The sequence below is a fragment of the Balaenoptera acutorostrata genome, chromosome 10, assembly GCF_949987535.1.
Source record: "Balaenoptera acutorostrata chromosome 10, mBalAcu1.1, whole genome shotgun sequence".
Classification (NCBI taxonomy): Eukaryota; Metazoa; Chordata; class Mammalia; order Artiodactyla; family Balaenopteridae; genus Balaenoptera; species Balaenoptera acutorostrata.
In genome coordinates, this window is record NC_080073.1 from 44,377,363 (window position 1) to 44,404,566 (window position 27,204).

Sequence of the window (27,204 nt, forward strand, 5' to 3'; positions counted from 1 at the left end):
GGTGGCTAACACATAAGGGAAAAAAGAGTCCATTTTCAGAAAACATGATTTAAAAATACACAAATAAAAATTAACAAACTCTTCCTTATATTGCCTAGGTACAAACTCTTAGGCGTAAGATAGGCTACAGGGATGTATTTGTACAACACGGGGAATATAGCCAATATTTTTAATAACTGTAAATGGAGTGTAACCTTTAAAAATTGTATGTAAATTAAAAAAAAAAAGAACAAACTCCTAATTGAGTTCCTCTCCATAGAGCTGGGCAGGAAACTGGCCTTCCAGATTCAGGTTGGAGGATAGCTCTGAATGTTAACTTGGACCATGGGAGTAGCAGGGAGTGCGTTCCTGGAGTAGAAAGCTCCCTCACATGAATGTGCTGTTTTATGTCTCCCCACCTCCCCCGGCATCACTGATTTCCAGTGAGATGAGTCAGAAAGTGGTTAAGGAGGGCCCCAGACTCTCCAAGAACCAGAAGTTCTCGGAGCACTTCAGCATACATTGCTGCCCGCCGTTCACCTTCCTCAACTCCAAACGTGAGATTGTGGACCGCAAGTATAGCATCTGTAAAAGTGGCTGCTTCTACCAGAAGAAAGAGGAGGACTGGATCTGCTGTGCCTGCCAGAAGACCAGGTGAGTGGTCTGCGCTGCCACCTGGCGCCTGGGCTGGGCCTTGGCCTCTGTCTCTCAGCTCCGAGTTCCCCCTTCCTGCTCTACTCTGCGATGCTGGGCTGAGGCTCTGCAAACTGCGCTTCCCCCAATCCCCTGACAGTCGGCTCCCCGTTAGGCTCTGCCATTGGAAGGTACTGGAGGGAGACTAGAAGGTGGGGCGGGGGGAGGAGCAGGGCTGCCTTCCTATTTCCAGCTCCTGTCAGCATCCCTTAAAGCAACAGAGGAGAGCCATTGCTCCAGCCTGCAGCTTCTTTTGGCCCTCTCAGCACCAGCCGCCGCGCAACGTCCCCTCAGAGGCCCAAGCGCCAGCCAGCTGCACCCCCCGCGGTGGTCAGAGCACCAGCCAAGCCACGGTCCCCTCCGAGGTCCGAACGTCAGCCACGCCCCCGCCCAGAAGTCCGACCTCCACCAGCCAAGCAGCGCCCCCCTCAGAAGGCCAAGCAGCAGCCGCGCAGCAGCCCCCAGAGAGGGCCAGGCACCAGCCGTGGGGGGTCCCCCAAGAAAGCCTCTAGGTTCTGGTAACACCATCTCTTCCCTTTTGCTCCCCAGCCCTAAGGTTAGTAGCTGCTTCCTGTGTTTACTAACAATAGGTTATCTCAATGGCCCTCCTTCAGCCTTACCAAACCTGTGTAATCAATTCCCTGCATTAAATCCCCTTGTTTGAAACACCTAGTGTGGCTTCTGTTTTCCTCATAGCCACTGTTGGTACAATACTTCAGATGGCAGCACCAGTTGCTTCCTTTGTCTAGTAGGACTGGAAGTGATTAATTTATAAATTCGGAGTATGGACCACAGTAACAGATTGAATAAATGAGGCCCTCGATTCCTGTCCCTCAGAGAGAGAAGGAATGGTGACTCTAAGGGGTATCTGTGTATGTGCAAAAGGAGAGGTTCAGCCAGTTCATCCATCCCTCCTCCCAACACACTTCATCTGATGTTAACTTCAGTGGCAAGATCATTCACTCATTCATTCATTCAACAATCTTGATTGCGTATGTATAGAGTTCCACATACTATGCTGGGGGATGGGAACGTGGCCAGAACAAGCCAGGTTGTTTGCGATTCACCAGAACCAAACAAGAAAATAGTCAGTCACAGTGTAGGGTTAAACGCTCTAATACTCTCATAATCAGTATGTGCATTGGGCTATGGGAGCCTGGAGAATGGCTCTGCCTGTCTGGGGCTTCACAGAAGTTAGGTTAGAATAAGTAGAGGATAAAAGGGGATGTTGCCTGTAGAGAGAATAGGTGAGCCAAAGAGCATATGTTTATCAGCTCCATGTGGGGAGGTCAGCCTTTTTTTTTTTTTTTAATAGACTTTACTTTTCAGAGCAGTTTTAGGTTCATATCACAGTTGAGCAGAAGGTACACAGACTTCCCTTATACTCTCTGCCCACATGCACGGCAGGCCAACTCTTTAGTCCTTTTAGTATTTGAAAATGAACCTGTTTTATAAGTTAACAATGGATATAAATTGTATTTGGGATTCTCATATCTACTTTGATGCTCAGAACCTGCATAGCACATAATAGTGTATGCATGTCTCATGATGTTTACAGATTTAGTATGTAGAAGAATCAATTGGGGAGCATGTTAAAATGCTCCCAGAGAATCTAATTCCTTGGGTCACTTGTGAGGTTCTAGGGATCTGCATTGTCAACAAGCAATCAACCCACCCCCAGTGTAGATCAGGTGAGGTTAATTTAGGAAGGAAGTAACAGACTGGTGAGTGACTGGTAAGTCACTAAAACTGTAATAGGAAGTTGTGCATCAAGTTACCTGGTCGTTAATTTATGCCTTCCTGAGGGGCCTGAGTAATAAGGTCCTAGGACAGGTAAGCTTTGATATATGGAAGTGGTTAGGAAATGTGCAGAGCAGAGGAAATTAATTGTATATGAGGCATGTCATCTATGGTGGTGGCTTCAAGCCCACAATCTCCAGTGAGCTATGTGATGGCTGTTTGGGTGGCTGGGAGTTGAAAGAACCAGGACATTGAAAGGAGGTGGAAGACAATGAAAGCCAATTTCATCTGAGCCACAGATTTGTCTGGATTCAGCCTTGCTGAATTCACTTGAACTCAAGAGATATTTCAGTGTTGGTGTATTTTGACTCCCTCAGTTAACCATCCTCGGTGGGTATCAGGGAAGACACCTCTATAGTCTGTCATTGCCTTCTCAGCTGTTGTCCCTTCCCTGGGACCAAGGGACCTGACAGGCTCCATTCATAATGTCCCACGACATCACAGATGCACCATCTGAGCCCTTCCTACGATACTCATTCTCCCTTCTCAGGTTCCTAAAGGTCCTAAGGTAATGCATTAGAGACATTGCTTCGCCATGCTGTATGCGGTATGCATACATACTCTACTGACACTAAGTGACTGTCCTAAATCAAAGGGGTGGGAGGAAGATTAATGGGAAAAAATTCACTCTCAAGCAGAGCTACTAAATTACATGTGAAGAAAGGGTCAAAAAAGTTTTCCTGAAGCAGGCTTGCTTCCTGAAATTGTGCCATTCTTGAGGTCTGACCCTTTGAGGTCAAACAATTTTGACAAAGGACTTTTGTGTCCTTAGTAACTCCCTTGGATACATCTTTTCAAAAACCAGTGAATATTTAAATCTTAGGATCCAATAGGTATGATTCCTTGCATCCTGATTGAACATGGCAGCATTCTCATATTTGATGGAAAGAAACCATGGCATCTCCCTTTTAGTTTGTTTTACTCTCAGTTCTTCAAGGTTTTAGGATTTCACAGGTCATCCCGGCCTTTAGGGTTAAGACGTGTTTCCTGAGCTGAGACTCTTCTGGCTCCTTGGTGCTCTGCTTTCAGGAGCTAAGATCTGTGGTTTTCTGAAAACTTCCGTGGCTGCGGCTTTGAGTGACTAATTTGGGGCCAGTCACACGTATGTGAGCAGTACTGTGTGTGCCTTTGATGCGTTCTTTCACAGCATTGTCTTGTACAAACTGAGCCCTGCACACCGGAAGCCTGGAGGACCAATCTATTTCCACATGTATTTTCAAGCCTGGTCATCGAGACCACGTGCACAGCACTGCACCAAACTCTGGGCAATCAGGGGGGATGATGTATGCCCCTGGTCCAGCTGCTCAGATGGTATTTACGAGTGGCCCATCCTTCAGTGCTGCTGCTGTTCCCCTGAGTAACAACCCTGAGCTCAGGAGTTAGCCCACAGTCAGTGGTCGCACCTGTATATAGTTTTCGGTTTGTTCGCAATGACCAGGACTGCCAAAGAAAAATGCAATTATAAACATTTACATACTTGAGAAGCTAGGATTTACTTTTGAAGAGCGCTGACCCATGAGCAATTACTGCGAGGGGTCCGAGAGTATGCACTAACAGACCCAGGCTCCAGGGCCAGCTGCTAAGTTTCAGGCTCTTAGATAGAGGTAGCCTGCCTGCTTTTCAGGTCTGCAGACCCAAACTTATTCCAGACACTTTCTATGATGTGACTTGTCCTCCTTTTGTCTTTCCTGATGCCAAGAGGTACATTGTGCATTTTCACCTTCCAGAAAACCAGAGAGAATTCTCTTTCTTTGTGCAGGATTGGGTAAACTAGCCCTTCCACTTCCCTTGAATTTTCCATCTTGGTCTTCTTTATGAGTCCTTCCTTTTCTGGCAACACTTCACCTTAGGATCCTCTAGGGTTTTATTCTGAGCCCTCTCCTTGATTTTGCCTTCTGTTTTTTTTTTGTTTTTATAATTAATTATTTATTTTTTAAATTTTTATTAGAGTATACTTGATTTACAATGTTGCGTTTGTTTCTGCTGTACAGCAAAGTGAATCAGTTATACATATACATATATGCCCTCTTTTTTAGATTCTTTTCCCATATAGGTCATTACAGAGTCTCTTATGGTTTTATGTTTTTTTTCAGTTGTAAATATATATACACTTTTTTAATATTCTTTTCCATTATGGTTTATAACAGGATATTCAATATAGTTCCCTGTGCTATACAGTAGGATCTTGTTGTTTATCCATTCTAAATGTAATAGTTTGCATCTACCAACCCCAACTCCCAGTCCCTCCCTCTCCCTTCCCCCCCTCCCCCTTGGCAACCACAAGTCTGTTCTCTATGTCTATGAGTCTGTTTATGTTTTGTAGATAGGTTTGTTTGTGCCGTATTTAGATGCCACATATAAGTGATATCATATGATATTTGTATGTCTCTTTCTGACTTACTTCACTTAGTATGATACTCTCTAGTTGCATCCATGTTGCTGCAAATGGCATTATTTCGTTCTTTTTTTATGGCTGAGTAGTATTCCATTGTATATATGCACCACATCTTCTTTATCTATTCATCTGTCGATGGGCATTAGGTTGTTTCCATGCTTTGGCTATTGTGAACAGTGCTGCTATGAACATAGGGGTGCATGTATCTTTCTGAATTATAGTTTTGTCCGGGTATATTCCCAGGGGTGGGATTGTTGGATCATATGGTAATTCTATTTTTAGTTTTCTGAGGAACCTCCATACTGTTTTCCATAGTGGCTGCACCAACTTAACATTCCCACCAACAGTGTAGGAGTGTTCCCTTTTCTCCACATCCTCTCCAGCATTTGTTATTTGTAGACTTTTCTTATGGTTTTAAATGTAACCGGCAGGGTGATGACTTTTAAACCTTATTCCAGCCCTGGCATTAAACTCATATATGGGCCTGATTGCCCAGCAGATCAACGTGGATGTTATCAAACTCAACTTATCTCCACTTGACTTCTTTCCCATGAACACTCACTCTTCCTCTTATCAACAACCTCAGCAAATAACACCACAGCCCCTCTAATCAGCCCCACTGGAAACCTAAGCCCCACCCTGACTTCCAACCTCTTGAGATACACACATGCCTGCCAATTTTACTTTCTAGAATTTTTTTTTTTTTTACCATAACTTAAAGTACATTAAGAGCTGATGGGAAAGGGTGCAGAAGTGAGGGTGAGATTGGAAACAAAGGAGAGGGGATGGAGATCGTGGATAGAGTGAGAGAAGCAAGGCTCCTTCATAGTACGTGTGGAGGGACAGGCCAGTGATGGGAGCAGGAAAAGCCGTTTGGTTTTGCAAAATAGAGAGAGACCCATTAAATGGTCGTTAAGGGGACTTCCCTGGCAGTCCAGTGGTTAAGACTCCGTGCTTCCAATGCAGGAGGCGTGGGTTCGATCCCTGGTTGGGGAACTAAGATCCCACATGCCTCGCAGCCAAAAACTACATAAATAATAAAAAATTTTTGAAAACATTTAAAAAAGGATGAAGGCAAGTCATACCCCGAGGATGAAAGAGCTGGAGGTCTGAGAAGGTTAGGGTAGGTTTAGAACACCAGCGACCAGGCCGTGAGGCTGTGCTGAAGGCTTGCTGAGCTCTGCCTGATGGAGCTGCATATGAACCATCTGTTCTTTCAAAGTTTATTCTCCAATGAGGGAAACAAATTGCCATCTCTGAAATCACCAATGGAATCATCCAACTCCACATCAACCGTCTGCTTTTCTTCCAACTTGCTTTGTTAAGTGTCCCCACAGCAACTGTTCTTAGACTTCACCAGGTGCTTCTGGTACTCTGAGCCCTGGTTTTTCCTTCTCCATCCATCAGACTCCTTTCCCCGCTCCCCCCCAACCCCGGTAGTTTGATTTAAAAAATGTTTCAAGTTATCATTATTTATTTATTAATTTAAATTATTTCCTTATGAATTATTCAATTTATTTAAAGTAAAAAAACAAATGGAAACAGTTTACCAATTTCTCTCCCCCTGCACCCCTGCCTCTGTTCTCTGTATCTATGAGCTTGTTTTTCATTTGTTTGTTTGTTTAGATTCCAGATATAGAAGAGATCCTATGGTGTTTATCTTTCCCTGACTTATGTTACTTAGCACAATGCCCTCGAGGTCCATCCATGTTGTTGCAGATGGCAAGATTCCATTCTTTTTTATAGATGAATAATGAATGGTTCGTTGTATGTGTATATATATATCACAGTTTCTTTATTCACTTATCCACTGATGGACACTTGTTTCCATAGCTTGGCTATTATAAATAATGCTGAAATGAACATGAGGGTGCATATATCTTTTCAAGTTAATGTTTTCATTTTCTTTGCATAAATACCCAGGAGTGGAATTGCTGGACCGTATGGTAGTTCTATTTTTAATTTTTTGAGGAACCTCCATACTGTTTTTCACAGTGGCTGCACCAATTTACATTCCCATCAACAGTGCACAAGGGTTTTCTTTTTTCCACATCCTCACCAACACTTATTATTTCTTGTCTTTCTGATAATAGACATTCTAACAGGTGCGAGATGATATCTCATTGTGGTTTTGATTTGCATTTCCCTGATGATTAGTGATGTTGAGCATCTTTTCATGTACCAGTTGACCATGTGTATGTCTTCTTTGGAAAAATGTGTATTCAGACTCCTTCTTTCTTCACTTTCCTCCCTCTCCAAATTAGAAACCATGGCCCAACATTTTAATCTCTCTCAAAAATACCTTACATTCCCCTACCCTTTGAATATCTATCTCATATTCCTGGGAAAACCTCCAGCCTTGTATGAATCCAACCATCTGCCTTCACCATGTCTGTTTCCAGGCAGTTTTGAGTATTACTGGGAAAAAACACAGCAGTGCAGTAGTAGTTGGGTGAAAGCAGGATTACGGTGATTATATCACTAAGCACTGTTTTCTTTTGGGAAGTCATAGTTCAGTTACCTGCATTCGGATAAAGGAGAAAGCCATGGACCATGACACGAAAAGTGTCATGTATGTTTGTGTAATACACAAGGCACATACACACACACACGCATGCATACGTATATCAGGTTTACATGCATGCAGTAGAATTCGACATTTTCAGCAAACAGTTCTATGCACAGAGTCATGTAACCACCACCACAATCAAAATAGAGAATACTTTCATCAACTTCCAAATTTCCCTCATACTTCCCCTTTGAAGTCAGTCCCCAAGCTCCTGACAACCACTGATCTGTTTTCTGTCCCTATAGTTTTGTCTTGTCTAGAATGTCACATAAATGGAATCATACAGTATGTACCCTTTTGAGTCTGGCTTCTTTCACTTAGCATAATGCATTTGAGATTGAACCGTGTAGTTGTTGCATGAATCAGTAGTTCTTTCACTTTTATTGCTGAGTCCTAGTCCATTGTATGCATGAACCTATCAGAATTTTCCATTCACGAGTTGAAGGATATTTAGGTTGTTTCCAGTTTTTGGTAATTATGAATAAAGCTGCTGTAAACATTCATGTGATTGTAAGTTTGCTTTTCTTTGAGTAAATAACTAGAACTGGTATTGCTGGGACATATGGTAGGTGTATGTTTAAATATAAAACTGCTAAATTGTTTTCCAAAGTGGTTGCACTACTAGCAAAGTGGTTGTATTCCTACTAGCAAAGTGGGATGCTCTGAATTCTTGTCAGCATTTGGTACTGTCAGCTTTAAAAATTATACCCATTCTAATATTGTATGTTGTGGTACCTCACTGTAGTTTTAATTTTGTTTTTTTCTATTGACGGATGATGTTCTTTTAATGAGCTTATATATCATCCACCAAAGACATTTATTGGTGAAGTGTGTGCTCAATCTTTTGCCCACTTAAAAAAGTGGGTTATTTAATTATTATTGTGTTTTGAGAGTTTAAAAATATATTATCTGGATATAAGTCCTTTATCAAATACATGTTTTGCAAGTATTTTCTCCCAGCCTGTGGTTTGCTTTATCATTTTCTTAATAGTGTCTTGTGAAGAACCAAAGTTTTAAACTTTGGCAAAGTTCAATTTATCAATTTTTTCTTTTATATATCATGTTTTTTGTATTGTATGTGTGCTTTTTGGATTGTATGGAAGAGTTCTTTGCCTAACCTAAGATCACAAAGATTTTCTCCTGGAAATTTAAAATTTTAAGTTTCACATTTATGTTATTATCTATTTTGAGTTAATTTTTTGGTAAATGGTGTGAGATATGGATTGAGGTTCCATTTTTTTTTTGCATATGGATATCCAATAGTTCCAGCACAACTTGTTGAAAAGATTCTCCACTGAATTACTTTTGCAATTTTGTCAAAAATCAGTTGACCATAATGTGTGAGTTTATTTCTGGACTTTCTATTCTGTTTCACTAATTTACGTATCTTTTCTTTCATCAACTTGATTACTATAGCCCTACAGTAAGTGTTAAAATCAGTTTAGTGTAAATTCTCCAACACGGTTTTTTATTTTTGAAATTGTCTTTGGCTATTCTAGTTCCTCCACTTTTCCATAGAAATTTTAGTGTCAGTGTGTGAATTTTGACAATATATCCTGGTGGTATTGAATGGGATTATGTCAAGTTTATAAGTCAGCTTGGGGAGAACTGTACATGGTATATCTCCCCATTCATTTAGGTTCTTTTTGTTTTGTAGTTTTCAGCATACAGATCTCATACATATTTTGTTTGCTTTATACTTAAGCATTTCATGCTTTTAGGTACTATTAAAAATAGTACTTTTTCAATTTCAGTTGTTCATTGCCAATATATAAAAACATATTGATCATGTATCCTGTGACCTTGCTAAACTCACTTATTCTAGTTTTTTTTGGGGGGTAGACTCTGGGATTTTCTACACTGACAATCATGTCGTCTGTAAATAGAGATAGTTTTATTTTTTCCTTTCTGATCTGTATGTCTAGTTTTTGTATATGGTTTAAACTGCTATTTCACTTAGAATATTTTCTTTTTAGAAAAATATTTTAACAAGATTAAGTCCTCGCCAAATTGGCTTTTTGAATCATTAAAAGGAGTTAGAGCGGCTTCCCTGGTGGTCCAGTGGTTAAGACTTGTGCTTCCACTGCAGGGGGCACAGACTCGATCCCTGGTCGGGGAACTAAGATCCCATATGCTGTGCGGTGCAGCCAAAATATATTTTAAAAAAAAGAAAGAAAGAAAAGAAGGAAACAAAAGGAATAATTACTGTACATAAAAACAGAAGATATTTTAAAGAATATCTTTCCTAGGCTCAGGCCAGGAAAAACAATTATCATATTATTTTGGCCAGATATTTCCAGAATTGAGAAATTTCCAGAATTGAGATTTTAAGGCTGAGTTTAGCAGAAGAGTAATAACCACATAGGTAGTCTATAAATTTATAATTCTATTAACTGAGCATGGAGAAAGAGCACATCACTTAGTAACGCTGTGGATTTTTATGTTTCTCTTTGTAAACCAGATTGAAAAGGAAGACCAAACCGACCCCTCGGAAGAAGTGATGGAGGAGTTTCAAGTGAATGGACGGTCTCAGCTCCCGGACTCACTGCTTCTCGACCCACGTGCCCTGGGACAGTTTATCTGGCTTTGAATATGATGCAGGGGCAGACGCCTGCTGATGCGGCCACAGCCGATGCCCATAGTCCCCATGGCGCGGGGGCCACCGGGCAGCCTGCCTGGAGGTGAGAGGGGACACCTCTGTGTGTTATACTCCAGGCAGTGGGTCCCAGCAGCAGCCCTCGGGCTCCAGAGCTCTTCTGGTCTCAGCTACAGACCTTTCTCCCCCAGGATGTGCACAGGTCTCCAGGATCTTTGGCTCAGGATGGCCCCAGTGCCAGCCCATGTGTTGTCTTCCAACCTCTAGTCCCCTCCGTCCTGGCATCCTGTTGCCTAATCTGACTTTTAATCTTTGACCTCTTTCTTTGTAATTAATCCTCTACCTGGGTTCCTCTCTCCCCCTGTGTCCTTTGGTTTCCATTTGACCTCCTTAATCAGTCCTCTGTACTAGCTCACAGTCTGAGGCACAGCTGGCTTTGGGGAAGATCCAAGTTCTTCTGTAGTAAGATATTAGGCTACCAAATGGTCCAGAGATGCAAGGAGATTCCCAGGGAGGGTACGAGCTGTCTAACTCCACATGTCAGAGGCAGTCGATGTGCTGTGTCAGGAGCTGAGAGGAAAGTCATGAGGAAGGAGTTCTCTCCCACTCCCTAGGCCCCTGTCTCCAGCCTCACACAGGGATTTGTGAATGTCTCCTCCTGATCCTCACCCTGGTGAGAGCAAACCCTCTTACCAACCCATCTGGACAGTCTCAACTCCAGAACTAATTGCTTTGCAAAATGTGTAACCCTGGGTGAGTAATCTGGGCTCACGCACAATGCCCTGCCCACTTCCCCTCTCCCGAGGGCTCCTGGAGACGAGGCTGCTAAGATGGCCCCTGCGTCCCACCCTCCCCACCTCAAGACACAGGCAATGGCCCCAGAGCACTTACAGAGAACCAGAGGGGTGCTCTGAGAGTTGCTGTTTTCAGGCCCAAATTTCAGCCCCAAATTCCTGAGAAGGGCTGAGGCCTGGTTCCCCTCCCCCTCCCCACTCTCCCTGGCTCAGCCCCTTTACATACTGTAGAGGAATCACGAAAACTAGGAGAGGAACTTGGCCTTGGGGAGAGGATAACTAGGTCAAGGAAGGGGTGAGTTAGGCCAGTTAAGCAGTCCAAGACTTCCCTCCCTGTGTCTGAGGACATTCTGTGGTGTGGGGGGGTCTGAAGCCAATTATAATGGACCAGGGTTGGGGGTTGACTTCTCATCTCTTCTTTTTGATTTGCTCCCACTATCTACAGCCCCAGGCTCTGGAAAAGGACTTTGATCTTGAGTATGGGCTCTCGATCAGGGCCACAGGAACTAAACCTCCACTCCACTTTGGTTCTACCACACCCCCTATACACACACACATGCTGGGGGTCATTGCCCCCAGGTTAGACAGAGGACCCTTAGATCACCTGTGTTCCTGTGGATTGGGGTGTGTGTGTGTGTGTGTGTGTGTGTGTTTGGGAACTTGGCTTTGGGAGAATATCTTTGGGCTCATTTTGTCTCCCAGGCACAAATACTGGAGAGCCCCTCCAAGTCCAGGACCCTGACCACTGAAGCTGATCACGAGAAGACTGAACTCTAACACACTCCTTTCAGGGGCTGACCTTGACTTTGGGTTCCACTGTGTAGCCAGCAGTGGCCTTGTAGGAGCCCCTCTTGGGCTACTTTCTCTACCCAGCTCAGAGGTGAGGGATCGAAGGAGAGGGGTGAGGGGATCCATCTCTCTTCAGGCTCCAGCGGGGTCCATTCCAGAAGCTCTTCCAGCTTGTTTTAAGCTGGCTGATTTGCTTATTGGCTTCTAAAGTTGGGATTGAAGGGTGGAGGAGGCGGGCAACAGACCCTCCTCCACTCCTCCAACACTTCTACTCAGGAGGCCCGTGGAGGGGAGGTGGAGCCAGGCCCCAACCCAAAAGGGTACAAAGCTCATTGTTCTTCCAGACTTGGTCCACTTCACTTGTGGCTCAGAAACCCTTTCCCTACCCAGCAAGAGCACACTCTCTTGCCTCTTTCTGGTCTCTCCTTTTGTACGTGTAAACGATATGTTGTCATATCTATTCAGTGCTTGTGCCAACCTCAGGGCTCTGTCCTTGCTGTTTATTCTGCCTGTGACGTTCTGGCCCAAGATCTCTGTACTCGTGACTTCAGCTCAAATATCATTTCAGAGAGGCTTCCTTTGGAACTCAGTGTGGTTTCCATAGTTACTCTCTATCCCATCACTCTAGCACTTATCACCTTATGGAATTATCTTGTTCATATGTTTAATTGTTTATGGCTTGGGTCCCCATCTCCTCCTAATGTAAACTCCACAGTTGCCAACACCTGTTTACTGCCACATTCTAAGCTCCAGCACTAGTCAGAACTCAATAAATGCTTGTTGACTGAATGGATGTTTGTTTGTTATTTTTTAAATAGGAATAATTTTCCAAAAGTTTAGATACTTTTGAGAAGTCAAAGGTGTCTGTTGTGTTTAGCAACAAAGAATCTCATAGGGCAACGACCTTGAAGGGCGACCTTGTAGGGCATCCTCCGTGGGAGTCAATGGGAGGTGAGGAGAGGAATTTGTGAAGGTAGATGCAACTCCCTCAACTAAGCTCGACCATGAAGGGAGGCAGAGGATGGGGCAATAGCTGGAGTGCTCCATGAACCCAGTTGACACTTCGGCCTGTTGAATGCTACTGGGAAAGAGGCAGCGGAGTAGGTGTAAGAGGAGGAGGAGGAGATAACTGATGGAGTCAGGGACTGAGGAGGTTGGCGGGAGGGTTCTGGGACACAGGTAAGGAGATCAGGCATGGAGCAGGGGTTCCTTCTCATTGGAAAAAAGGGAAGGAGGAAAGGAGAGCACAGATTCTTGTGGGTTTGCAGGAGCTTGAGGCAGTTCCTGCCTGTGGCTTTGATTTTCTTTTAAAGTAGGAGGTGAAGTGGCCTGTTCACAAATGGGAGTGGCGGTGGTGGCGGTGAAGGGGTCAGAGATATGAGGACGGTGGAGAGGGTTATAAAGAAACCAATTTATCTAAGGTCTTTGAAATCTTCTTAAAAAAACCTGTCTCCAGATGACTTTCATTAATTAATTAATTTACAGCTCAAGGCAATATTGTGCCACTAAGTCGTTGCCTACAACTTCACATTTAAATGTAAATCTAAGATCTAAATCTGAGACCCACATGGTCTCAGATGGAAGATGTAAGAGTTGGAGAAAAAAAAGGCAGAGTCTAATCTTCCCAAGGAATACAGAATCATGAGGAAGCTTTCACTGTGGGAAGCTGCAAAAATGCTGACAGATCACAGCGAGATGGGGCTGTGCTGTGAGACAGTAATTTGCTGAGCGTCCATCTGGGCTGCTGTTCGTTCTAACACCAGAGAAATGTGAAAACTCATTCTCCCAGGAGAGCGTCTTGCCTGACTCCATAGCGCATGTCTCGGCCCCATTAATAACATCACTAACAGGTACTTACTATCTCTGCTGAAATAAAATGAAGTGTTTTTAACAGACAAAGATGATGCTGTTGACCCAATAGTAGGGTGTATATTTGCAATTTGGAGGGATTTTGCATACTCATTCTTCTTATTTGTAACACAGGTACACACTTGCAAGAATGCTGGTTAAGAATACTGATAAAAATTTCTTTCTATTTAGTATCAACTGTTATCTATCCCATACCACATAGTGTTTTATGTTTGTAAATGGGAGAAGTTGGTTATGGCCTCCGTGGCCATTGAAACCATGACCTTGACCTTATTGCTATTGTGTTGTGACCTAGAAGTTGCCAAACTGAGCTTGGTGGAGCCCTGGGGCACTCGGAGATGCCACCTTATGAGATGAGACGGATGTGGAGCTGACAGGAGACCAGGCTACCTCCATGTCAACTAAGGCAGCTTTCAGGGTCTATGTTGACTTCTAATTTTATATAGATAAAGGGTCTCACTGGGGTAAAAGAGTCCAACAAAATCCACTTTCACGGCTGAGAGCAAAAATTTTTTTGGGGGGCGTGTCATGTGGCTTATGGGATCTCAGTTCCCTGACCAGGGGATTGAACCCGGGCCCTGGCAGTGAAAGTGCCAAGTCCTAACCACTGGACCACCAGGGAATGCCCAAACATGGATAGAATACTTATGTTAGTAATTTTCTAAGTGATTTCTTGAAGAGTGTATTCTTTGGCATCACATTGCAGGTTTGGGTTTAGTTGATGGGTATTTCAGTGACTACTTATTTCCTCTTAGGCAACAGTTCACCTACCACCAAGTTGAGTGTTTTGACTTTTGATCAAGGTTTATGCAAAGTATGGATGAGCAAAAGAACATAGATTAGCAAACAGTCATGATAATTATTCCTACACTTTTCCTTTTAAGCAAATTTATGAAAAAGTGTTATATTCAGCATATATTATATTAAAACCCATCTCTGTTGTGCAAGCTACATTAACTGTATAAACTACGTTAGTACATAAAACAGGTTTGAGGAGAGTGGAGAAAGTGAGAGGCATCAGCTCAAGTGGTGGTCATACTTTATAGTAAATCAAATACCTATCAGATTTGAGTCATTTGGTTCAAAAAGATCTCTTAACAATACAACTAAGTTCTAAGAGCGTTAACCTAATTACCAAAGTAACATTCACATTGGATTTTGAAGCACCTGAACTATCCCAAGGATCCATTCATAACCTGAGGCTGGAAGCCTGGGGGAGCAGGTAGTGATATCTGGAGAAGCTCCTCTCTAGAACCCAAAGGTTGTATGTATTTTGTAGAGAGAGAAAGGTAGATAATCTCAAGTAATTAGGGACAAGAAAGAAGGTACTTTCTTAGGGCAAGAGGATCTATGTTTCTAAAGTTTTCTTTAGCAAGGAGCTGTAAGCTCACCAGGAAGAAAGGTTGGGAATGTGTGGGTCCATGTTTGAGAAGGTGGCTGATGGCAGTGTTAGTGGTTTATGTGGTTTATATTTATGACAGATATTCCTGATAAAGATAGGAAGTTAGTGGCATCAGCATTAGCTAAGCCAACGCTCCCTGGAGAAAGTAAGAGCTCTTAGGGCCATTCTTTGTTAATGAAACCACACCAGGCCAATATTAGAGGCAGATATTTTATCAGATCCTGAAAATAGTCCTTTGGTCCAGGTGGTGATCCATGTACAGCCCTGTGTTGACCTCCAGGCAAGTCTGTTTGATGAATGGTGAAGTGGAGATATCTTGATTGTGTCCACCATCAAGGAAGGTTGGGTAGTCTGTCATTCAGAGGGTGTGGGATTCAGTAGACATTCTGGCAGTTTTTCATCAAGTCATGCTTGCAGATCAGAGGGTAAAGTTTTTCCTGACACCTCATATGTCCCTCTACCCAGGTGGCAGCCTATTCACAACGCATTCACTTGTAGGCATGCCTCTTCCATAGCAAGAAGGAGGTGAAGGGCACAGTGGGGTCGAGGGCCCCAGTACTCCCAGGGAGTGTGCTCAGGGAGCCAGCCTGTCTCCCAGGATCTCTCACTGATGGGATTTACTTCGTGATCTTCCTGGATTTGGTTTATTTCTGAGATCTCTGAAGTACACCAATCTTTGGGATTGCTATCTGCAATTTCTGTCTCTGGAAGGCAGCATCTCTCTTCTCTCCGGGAAGAAATCTTGATGTATCAAAAAGAAAAAGCCTGGGGCTTTTTTTCCCCACAAGGTGATCCAACAGATTTTTACATAATCTATCTTCACTATAATTTCTCTTCTGTTTCTTGAATTCTCTGTGAATATCCCCTTCTGCAGCTGACAGCTTCTGTTCTTTCTCTCTGGCTTACAAGTTTTCTGAGTCAGACCCCTTAACAGAAGAGATCCTTAATGATCTCTACTGCCAGCTGCAAGATTTTGCATTTATTTTCAACTAGAGCTTTGGCTGCAAGCAGTGAAAAAAAAGAATCATTTTCCAACTTTTTTCTTCCAGCTGATGCCTTGCTGACACCTCATTATTCGGCTTGGAATGTAAATGGTGTCTGTTTTCTTCAACTTTTGTTAATGTGGATTTTGGTCGCATTTGACTTTCCTGACTTTTCGTCTTCTTACTGTGGTAATCTGCCAACCAAATCTTTATTTTTAAAATGATCCTGCTCATTCATTCCCTATGATTTTCCTCCTCTGATGCAAAGATCATGATTAAATGGTTTTAGCTGCATAGCGTATGTATTGCGAACTTGAACTCCATTATTTTTCTAAGCCACAGCTTCTTCCCGAGACTTGAGATCTTAAATGATTCGCTCACCCATCCTAGTGGGTAGGGCTGGGAACACAGAAAAAGCTAGGGGCAGAAGGGGACCACTCTGCCCCCGTCGAACTGCTACCCCTTCCTCTCCTTCTAGCTCCTGTCTTCCTTCCATCCCTTTCCCTCACTCATCTGTTTTCCCACAGCTTAAATTCACAAAAGATCTTGGTGTTTAGATTTCTAGCAGAGCTACTAACAATTTTATGCATTTTTATTGCTCTGGGTTTCACACTGTCTTTGCTGCCTTCTCCAGATCTTGTTCTTAGCTGCTAACTGAGATTCCACCCAAACCAGCACCACGATGATTCATGCAGGTCCCCACGGTCAGGTGACCAAGAAAGACCCTGAGAGGGGTGCTGACCCACATCCAGGTGCATTCTGGCTCCAGGCCTCTCCAATCCCAATTTTCTTTGCTTCCCCAAGTGGCCTGGTGCAAAGGTACCATCACGTCACGCAGATGCGTTCTCTTGAGTTAGGATGGTTGCGTCATTGCTGAATCTACTTCTGTAACTTGCTTTCACCTACAGTTTTAATTTGCTGCTACTTTCATTGACTCAAGTCTCCAAAAGTCCTCAAATACTTGAATGCAGCTTCTCATGTGATACCTTCCCTTTTCTTCTGGTGTAAGTTTCCCTTCAGTGAGCTTTTGAAGTCCTCATAAGAGAGTCTCTGGAGTCCTACTGAAGAGCTGGGAGTATTTAGCACCAAACACGTGTGTGTGTGTGTGTGTGTGTGTGTGTGTGTGTGTGTGAGAGAGAGAGAGAGAGAGAGAGAGAGAGAGAGAGAGAGAGAGAGAGGAGAGACAGAGAGAGAGAGAGAGATTCTTCCCTTTTTGTGGCTTCTTTCCTTCTGTTGCTTCATGTGCTCTGGGGGAGGTTGTCTACCTTCCTTCCATCCCTGATTCCCTGTCATCCCTGTACGCAAAATCATATGCAGATGGGAGGTACTGGGCTCCTGGCAGGGTAAACCCAGCGGTGCTCCTTGCCCAAACAGCATGAAGGTTTGGTTGGCATGTCATTCCAATTTCCTCTCTCTTTCGACTTGTGAAACTCCAGTTGCTATGAAAATGGAAAAGCTTTAGTGTACATGTATCACCCAACAAAGCTTTATAAAGCTGCTTCTTAAGGCAGCTCTGTTTTCTGAACACTTCTAACCCCTACTGGGATATAACTGATTTAGAACAGGGTTATACGGTGACTTTCTCATACAGGGAATTCATTAGGCCAATGAAATTGTTTAACCCAAGACATTATTTACACAGGGGAGAAAAATCAGGTGTGTGTGTGTGTGTATGTGTGTGTGTGTGTGTGTGTGTGTATTTTCCCTTTCTAAATAGAGAACTCATTTTGTCTCAAAATCTAAGGCCCCATTTCAAATTTTTAGAGGACTACCTGACCTTTGCTCTCCACCCAAGTTTTTTAGGAGCTCTCCTTTCTCCTTTTACCCTGGAGCAGTAAGCACTTTTTAATTTATATCTAAGAGATCAAAACAAAAGGGTCTGTCCTCAAGTTCATGGACAAGTCTGCTCATCACCAGTGTCACTGGCCAACAAGGTCAATATTTGCTGACTGAGTAAATAATGAAAATATATTGAAGAGAAAATTATTTAGAGATTTATTGAGTAGTATGTAAGTAAAGACTCAGAAATGAGAATTCCAACCATCAGGCAGAGGGTCCAGATGACAACTTCAGGTGCTCAAGGTCACACAACTATTCCAGAGGATAGCTGAGCACACCTAAGAGTACGCTACCATCTCCTCCATCCATATGGGGCTGGATGCCTAGACTCACAGGGGCATTTAGCACAGCCTGGGTCGGCGAGCGCTTGCTTTATTGGTTGATGGGCTCATGGGTGGGAGGGTGTAGGGATGGGTCTGGGCCAAGGACACAGATCAGGGCGCCTCTCACACTCTCCACAGAGGTGGGAGTTGACCATGGCAGCTATCACTTTACCATTGTTAGGAAAGGTGGTGTGTGCAGTGATTCAGAGTGAGGGAGCTGAAAACAAACACACCTGTGGTCAAACCCCTGTCTGAGTGTTACTGGTTGTGTGAACTTGGATAAGTGACGAAAGCTCTTTAGGCTTCATTTTATAGATAAGGACAATTAAGTAGGAAGAACATGCAAGGAAGCAGTGTAGAGCTGGCATGTACAAAGTACTCACTCAGTAAAACAGGGAAACACGACACTCATTCTCATAGTCATAGTTCTCTTCACTACTTGTATTTACCTCATGTACTTATTTGTATACTTATCCCCTGTCTTTACCCTTAGAATGCAGTCCTCAAAAGGGCGAGGACCATGGTTTCATATCCCTGTGTTGTTTCTCATTCCCCTCGATTACACGATATGGACAACTGTCATTTTCTGGGATTTATGGAAACAGCTTTGAAAACATGGCCTTGAATCTCCTTTTGGCCCCTTTTTAAACCTTCATTTCCACCATGCTATTGACTTGGCAGAGTGTGGATGTGGTCTACTTTCCACTCTGCTGTGGTGAGCAGACTCTACCTAGAAATGTGCCATGTTTGCAATTCCTTTTTAAAAGGTAATAATAATAGTAAGAAAAGCATCATCATTAAAATAAGTATGTCATTGTCTTTCTTAAGATGCGCTTAGTAACAGCTTGTACACAAAAGGTCCCCTATGCTATATGACTTCCTGTAAGACACTTCCTCCTAAAACTTTCAGGCTGCTCTCATCCTCCAGCTCATTTACTCAGGGATTACATCTGTGTCTTAGAGAAAAATGTGATTATTTTCCATACCCTGGCCCTAGTGAGGAATAAAGCATTTCATCTGAGGAGCTGCAGCTGCAGACTCTATGCCAGGGGAAGACCAAATGTGAACTCATGTTATCCACTCAGAAAAAAGAAATGGGCAGAGTCCCTCCTCTGTTGCAGGGTCCTCTGCCTCCATTTGTCAGAGTATCTAGAAGTAGATAATGATATAATGTCAGGATCCCACAAGGATCCTTGCCACTATTCCAGAGAGTAACTCTCATGATCAAGGTACTCGATTTTACTTAAGCTTTCAGAAAATAATAATCTATTGAACTGAAATTCTTTGATTTTTCAAATCTTTTTTTCCTCTTCCCTGAGCAATATTTCTATGAGTATTCCTATTTAAGCTTTATCTGCAATGAGTATTTATAAAATAAGATTTCATTTGAATATGCTAACCTCTCCGTATAATATACATCTTGATTTTTAAAAAATTAATTAGCTGATTTCTAAACATACACTCAATTTCTTGATATTTCCTATCTTGCTGTCTACATCTTGGGTATTTTGCAAACATATAATACCTTCACATAAGAGCGAATATAGTAAATTAATAAGTTTTCCAACTGTTGGCATTGAAAGTAGTAAGTCAAAGAAAGTTTCAGGAAAATGGGCAAAAATCCCTGGATTCTGGAAAGGGCAATTATAACAAAAACTGGGCTCAGACATGATTTTGTTTCTCATTAGCTGTATGACTTTGGTCAAGTCATTTCACCCATCTGTGTTGTGATTTCTTTATTTGTGAAAGTGAAAGGATGACGCCTACCTCACCTTCCCTTTCTCACAGGGCTACTGTGCAGACCAAAGAAGATAAACTTTTTGAATCTAAAAGATTTAGCACACTTAGATGGAAATAAATTTTCAGAGGCTATTGTAAAGGAGGCTAGTTGACAGAGGTCAGCTTACCACTTTTTAGTCATCTAGAACTCTAGGAACCTGACCGCTGTGATGACTACTGTGATCAGATAGAGTCTAGGCATCTATTTATTGATATAGAACAAGGTCTGGAGCCAAACTGGGCTGAGAAAAGGATATGTTGGTCCCCGTCTCTGGACCTAGAACCATGTATGCACTAGGACTAAGCAAATTGAACAAAGCTCCCTGAGGTGGGGCAGGCTTTAGGAACATGAAATATTTGGTTAACCAAAGCACTTTGCCTTGCCAAGTGGTATTTGCAATCCTGGGGTAGAGCTAAAAGGCTCTGGACAAAGGAAGGGAACAATCATATGACCAGAAGGCATGAGGTTCTAGGATTTGCCCAGCTTCAGACACCTACCCTCAGTATCTATTTCTGAAGAAGGTGGGGGAGGTCAATTGAGGATGCACAGACACAACCACTGGGAGAATAATATAGCGTTTTAGTTTGACAGGTTTTTTTTTTTCCTCCCAACAGCATTTTGAAGATATTGTCCTATTGTCTCCTGACCTCTATAATTGCCAATGAGAAATGCGTTGTCAGTCTGCTTGTCCTTCCATTGTAAGTAAACTGTATTTTCCCTTTGGCTGATTTTGAGATTTTTCGTGTTGTCTTTGGTGTTCTGAAGTTTCACTATGACATCACTAAGTATGGATTTATTTTTATTTATTTTGCTCAGGACTCAAGTTTCTTCAACCTGAAGATATGTATCTTTCTTCAGGGATGTGCAGAAAAAAGATATTGTTGTACAACCACCATAATGGCAAAAATTAGAAATTATCAAGTTTTGGCAAGGATGTGGGAAAAATTCTCATAAGCTACTTATGAGAATTTATAAACTATTACAACATTTCTGGGCTGCAATCTCGGGGTACTAGCAAAACAAGATATAACCAAGAAATATAATCCAAGAAATATCTATCGTCTTGGAAATCAAAAAGAAGATATGAAATAATTCCTGGTTTGAAGAAAGAACAGAATTAAAAGCTATATGGAAATGGTCAACAGTATTAGCCAGACACAAACATGCTTGGGGAGGTAAGGGAGACTACTGATCAACCTGGGGTCTCTCCAAGGTTACAAGTCTTAGAAAACAAAGATACTCGTTCAGAGTCAATTTTTTATCTGGGTTGTACTGTGGTTTCTGCTGGTTTCTGACATGGCAAAAGGGGGAAGAGTTAGAATGTACCCCTCCCTCTCTCCCAACTTTCCTTTGGTAACAGGTAGGAAAGCACAGTAGAAGATAATGGAACGTAGTAGAATGTGGAGGGATGTAAAATGGACAGTATTAGGTGGAGGGAAACTCAGAGCACAGGAGAGCGAGGGCATCGGGGCCGGCATTCTGCTGGGAGCTGGGGCGGCCAAGCACAGGCAGATGCCTGAAGCACCAACCAGGCCATGGATCTGTGTCCTTGAGAGAGCACAGCCAGACCTAGCCAAGCTTAAAGGGCAAGTGAGAATCTGGGGGCAATGCCAGGGGAAGTCCTGCTCGAGGTGTGGGGCTGGGTGAGAGGGAGTGCCAGAAGTAGGGAGGAAGCGTGCCAGACTCAGATGGGCTGTAGCTCAGAACGCCATACTCCTGAAAAGAGGAAGCAGGACAAGTACTGTCCCAAGGCAGCTGGAGGGACAGAGTGTCCTGGCTTCCTCACTTGGGGAGGCCACTTCTCTGTGGAAGTGGCAATAAAAAGGCAGGGAATCGAACTACACAGAGCCTTCAAGTAGAAATGTTTCCTGCCTAAATTCAGGTGCTAAATGAACAACAAAAAGAGAACCTCTACTATGAACAGTTTCCAACGATGAGATACCTGAGGCCATTACATTACTGGGAATAACACCAAGGGTGCCATGACAGACCACCTGAAAGAACAAATTAGTGGGCCAGCCCCACTCAGACCCAATGAGGAGACTTCACATTCCTTTAGCTTGTTTTAGATTTTGGTAAAGCCAGACCCCATGCTCCAAGTTTGCTGGGTTCTATCCTCCATATCATCCAGATAATACACAGTTACTACAGAATATGACATCAAGGAGAGAGCATGGTGTGTATTAATTCATGTAAAAAATTGAGTATCAGCACAGAAATGTTAATAACTAGAAATTACTGAATTCTCTATGTTGTCTGTTGTGGAAATAAAGGCCTCTGGGGAATGGATCAAAAATATCTGGAAATTACTTGAAACTGGTGAATAACAAAATGGAATTATAACTGAAATGTACTATAACCCAACTGTACTTTTTGTCTTTCAAGGGTTGGTTCCGGGGAGCACTACGCAGTGAATATTACAAAAATTACATAAAGCTCCAAAAGCTACTCTATGTAAATTTCTTGAGTGGGAATTCTCAACCATAATGTTTGGCATATTATTCTGATAATTCTATACCAGAATATAGAATTGTATAGTATATCAATTGATTTTGTGTTCTGACATTTTGACCGGTTTTGGTAAAACTGAGGTGTGTACCCAGAGTTGTCCTGATATATGCTTAAAAACCGGCCCTCTGGGTGCAAAGTCCTGGTTGATAGTGTTTGCCAATTTCCATGGTGTAAATACTTCCATTATGGCTGATTGTAAGCTACAAACATGATATCACTGAGTGCAGAATTGGGAAGAGATGTGCAAAGTTGACCCTTGTGAGTCGGTACAGGACACTGTATATACCTATGGGCCTGTGTGAAACTACAGTTTTTTACTAAAAATGTTGCCCTGTAAATATACGAAGGCACTAGTGAAAGAAAAAATATAATGGGAAAATAAATTCCAATTAGGAGCTCAAATGGAAAAAATTGACAGAGGATTTTTTTAACTTTGTATTCTACGTTTTATTATTATCTTTTATTAAGCAAACAAGCCATCTATGTGTCACCCTGAGTGTTCCGAAATCTTAGTTTCTTTGGTGTTCCCCTAGATGGAGGCTAGGGTTTCTCTCCTTTCAGATACTGGTGCTAAGACGATGCTGACCAAAGAATCGATGGGACCTGCTCACTGTGAAGCTAGTTTCAGGATGGCTGAGCTGAGGGTGGAGACAGAAGAAAAGATGTGGAGGCTTCTGAATTTGGGGAGGCAACACTGATATTTAGACTTCTGGTTTGGTATGATAATATATTGCTTTTAAGAAATTAATACTCATGGAAACAAGAAAAATCAGTTGTTCAAAAATTGAAAAAAAAAAGAATGGATTGATAAACTCTTCTGTTAGAGCAAGCCAAGAAGAACTTATTAAAATTGAGATGAATTGGAAATATCAATGGACATGTTTTTAAAGGAGGCTTTATCTGTTCCGCCCCTACAGTGATTTATGCCGTTGGATATTTTTGCTGCCATCTGCCAAATTCCAGTTGGAATGTGGGACAAGCTTAATTGTGGAACTAGTGCTTGTGGGTTCTAAAACTATTCTCCAACGAAAGGAACAAAGCCCTTGGAGGACAGTTGACTCCATATTTCTGGGCAGGGAAAAAAAAAAATCAGGATTAGTTTGTAGATTCTAGATGTTGAAAGAAAACAAGGTTGCATTAAGGTATCAGAGAGTCATAAATCCATAATGATGCAAAAGAGAAGACAAAACAGAATTGCCTGAAAAATACAGTCTCTGAAATTGTTTACTGAAAAGGCTGTGTATCAATTAATAAAAATTATGTGAAGCCTACACTTAAGTTTTTCTAAGCAACAGTTTGAAAATGCAGCATGCTGTCTTTTTCTATAAGGAGATGAACCCGCAGCAGGACACAGTCATAGGACAATATCAATATTCCAAAGATCTCTGTGAAATGTGGTTTATTTGCTAGAAAAGGATGCAAGCGGATCGAAAGGGAATCAGGATTTTTGGTGATGCCAGGGATGACCTTTAAGAGTAGTTTCTCTTACCTTTCTAGCAATACATTACCATCTTTCCTAAGTATTGCCAACAGTGGTTGCACAGCAGATAGAGGCATCCCCTGAAAGCTGCTGAGGTTTTATAAAGTAGCCAGCACGCATGTGGTATTGCAGGTTATATCATGTTGCTATGACCATTTACTCAGCAATGATTCACTTTGCACAGGTGGGGGCTCTACATACTATTTCTATGTTATTTTTATTATCACGTGGCTGTGTGCCTCAGATGGCAAATCAGAAGCAGCCTCTCTCCCTGCGGTAGACCTCACTGTGCCTCACTACGAGAGGAGAAAATCTCGTAGATGTCACAAAATGTTAAGTGGACCCTGACCAACAGACAACTCTGAGTGGGCAATATCAAACAGAAAAAAAGGATGTGGTGAAGAAGTATCAAAGCTAGTTAAAAAGTAAAAGAAGAAAGATAAAATAAAAGGGAAGATGTATCATACAAATGTAAATTTTAACTGAGCTTCTCTTTCTAAGGAGATTTTAAAAGTAAGGAATTATAAAAAAATAAGTGAAGGAACAGAAAGTAGAATGATAAGGGATAAGCTTGGTCATGAATAGATGAGGAGAAACATGCTTGCCTTCACTACAATCAAAAGTACAAAAATCAAGTGGAAAAACAGGTCAATAAAAATGCCAATTGATGTCTCTAAGAACTAAATGTAGGATAAAGCAAGTGATAAAAAGGTCATTTAAACACGAATTGGCGCTTATGATAACATCTGGTTCTTTACAAAGTCAGTATCTTAGATACATACTGTGGTTTACACAAAATTGGAAGGAAGCCAACCAGCAACAGGTTTATCATCAACAAAGGAGAGCATGGTGGCAACCAGGCAGGGAGGAGGTCAAACCCTCTCCCCAGAGGAGGTGGGGGTGGGCTGCTTTGGGCAAGAAGTCAGCACACGTTGGGGCTGCCCAGGGCGTGGCGTGATGGAGCATTGGGTGGAAACTGAGTGGGGTTCGAGGAAGACCAAAGAAAGGAGAGGAGGGCTTTGGGCTTTGTTTAAATATGTAAGTCCAAGGATGGGTGTCTGTGAGCCTCTGAGCATGGTCTGTGGTCAGTGTCAATCATGCAGGATTGTGTCTATCACGCAGGATTGGCAGATTTGCCTTCCTTAGTCTCGTCTTCTCTCCGATGGGTGTCACCGTGAGAACCTACCCCGGGGGCTTGTGAGCCAAATTGGATTCATAGTGATGGAGACAGCCTACTGCTCTAAGCAAACTGCCCTCGTTCCTAACATCTCTGAAGGAAAGGTGAGTCCCCTGAAGAGAGGGCAAAAAGGAAAACTGTCAGCATGTGACCATCGATCCCGTCCTGTCTCTTTAAATCACTGAACATAATTTGTGGCAATTTGGTGGATACTGCTTGGGACACTGCTGAACCCCTATTGCCTGGACATATATAAAAATACAGAAGGCTCTACCTCTAGACCCTCAGTAAGCAGAAGCGATGGGCCTTCGCAGATGGGAATGTCAGCTTGAAGTGAAGAGAAGGCAGACTTTAATTGCTGAGGAAGCCTGGTGTGTCAACGCCATTGTGAACACTCAGAAAATTACGGGTACTTTGTTGGAACTTGAAGTTGTTTTGGGAGCATTAATATAATGTTATCCTATTTCTATAGTCACAGGCTGGTGAGTCCATAGTCAAAATAACATTCCACATACAGATTCACTCATACCTACCCCTCACACTACTTCCCTTGTTTTGGTTCCTTACTCAGACTGAATGGATTTTTCTCCTGTAGTTTTTTGACACTGCCCTCCTTCTTCTTGGTTCTTGCTATCACCAGCTGAACTCTGGGCGGCCCAACCCAGCTTTCCCTCCAGGTCCTGGGCAGTGGCTTCCTGATACTGAGAATCTAGACCACCTCCTGCTCTGGCTTTGCTCCTCTACCTGAATTCTATTACATACGGGCTTCCATGCCGCCCTCCCAAGATACACACACAACACACTGATCATCTCTCATCATGCGCTCAGTCTCTCTGTCTGTATTCTTATATATAACAGAGGGCATTTTGCCCCAATGAATTCTTCACTAACATTATTTTTACACAGAATGGATGCCATAGTTTCTCATAAGAGCCGGTGACATTTTGGAGTCAGAAATGTCCTCATGCACAGGTGTCATCTGAGTCTATAAGACAGTGAAGTTTGTAAAACCACTCCCTTCATTCAGACCTGCAGAACAAGTACAGACATTAGACTTTATATAGTCCAACATGCCTAATTTACAGGTGAAAAACGGAGTCTCTGAGAGGGTAAATGATCTGCCCTGAGTGTCTCAGAGAAACTGTGATGAAGGCACACACCCAGACCCATTGTTCAAAACACTTTCCATTGTGAAGAGCAATTTAGTAAGTGACTTCATTCTGGAGGCTGTGAAGCCAGAGTTGAGCGGGGAGAGATCAGCAGGAAAAACATACAGGAGGCTGTTTAAAAGTCCAGAAAGTAGTTGAGGGAATGGACTCTAATGTCAAAAAAGCAGAATTCATCTGTAAGAGTAAATCACCTCACCAGCAAATCACACAAAGACCCATCTGCCCACCCCTACACTCCCCAGGGACCAGGCATTCCTAGCCGAGGCAATACCGTGTATGGTCATGCAGAGGCAGGAAGGTGGTCTCCAGGTGATTAGCATGGATGAGGTTTAGGAGGCATGTAGAAGCAAAGCAGGAGATAAGGCCACTTCCGTGGAATTAGGACTTCCCTGCAAAGTCTGGAAATGTTCATTGTACCTAAGAACTCAGCCCGAGGTGAAGTTCCAGAAGAGGATCCAACACATGGTGGAAATATTGAAAGCCCAGTAATAAAAGGAGTGCAAACACAATCACCCACAGCTTCTGTCTGTGAATGAGGAGCCATACATAACACACGGGGCAATGGAGAACCATGATGGAAGCCACGAGGAGGCCCTGGAGTAAGGTGTCCCCAGACCATGGGCAAACCATAGACCAGTACTGCTAATGCAAAGGAACTCAGGGAGCAGCCCCTAGAGTGCCATGGTACGCCCACTAGACCGAGCACACACAGAGTCTTAATGATACTTTACAGCACCAGAATCAACTCACCACACGCTGGACATAATTAAATGTTTAATCACAACCAACAATGCTTCCAAGTGTGGTTTTTGGAATAAATTAAATTGTTCACATGCCCACCAGCCACTCACCCATCAGCACACACCGTATAAACACCATTTCCCTCCTTCCACTGACATATGTTAAAGATTTACTGAGCTATGCCCTGTCAGGTATTTCATAAGATACCACATTACCTTATTTATTCATAATGTAGCAATTTAAAATAGTATTTTAGATGAGAAAAAAGTAAAGTTCAGAGACTCACCCAAAAGTCACATAGCTGATATTTAGAGG

The 27,204-nt window shown here is 42.7% G+C and overlaps 1 protein-coding gene across 2 annotated transcripts in view; it reads left to right on the forward strand.

The window, feature by feature from the left end:
• MOBP (myelin associated oligodendrocyte basic protein) overlaps positions 1-23,577 on the forward strand; it is a 43,098-nt gene extending 19,521 nt beyond the window's left edge. Inside the window, exons 3-7 of one of the 2 annotated variants that reach the window (XM_057555116.1) lie at positions 424-633; positions 939-1,228; positions 9,898-10,117; positions 20,426-20,509; positions 20,628-23,577. In XM_057555116.1, the coding sequence (XP_057411099.1) occupies positions 428-633; positions 939-1,194 (462 nt within the window). In that variant the 5' untranslated portion in view covers positions 424-427 and the 3' untranslated portion in view covers positions 1,195-1,228; positions 9,898-10,117; positions 20,426-20,509; positions 20,628-23,577. The remainder of the gene's footprint in view (positions 1-423; positions 634-938; positions 1,229-9,897; positions 10,118-20,425; positions 20,510-20,627) is intronic. The other variant, XM_057555115.1, reaches the window with a different exon arrangement.
• Positions 23,578-27,204: the final 3,627 nt, after the last annotated feature.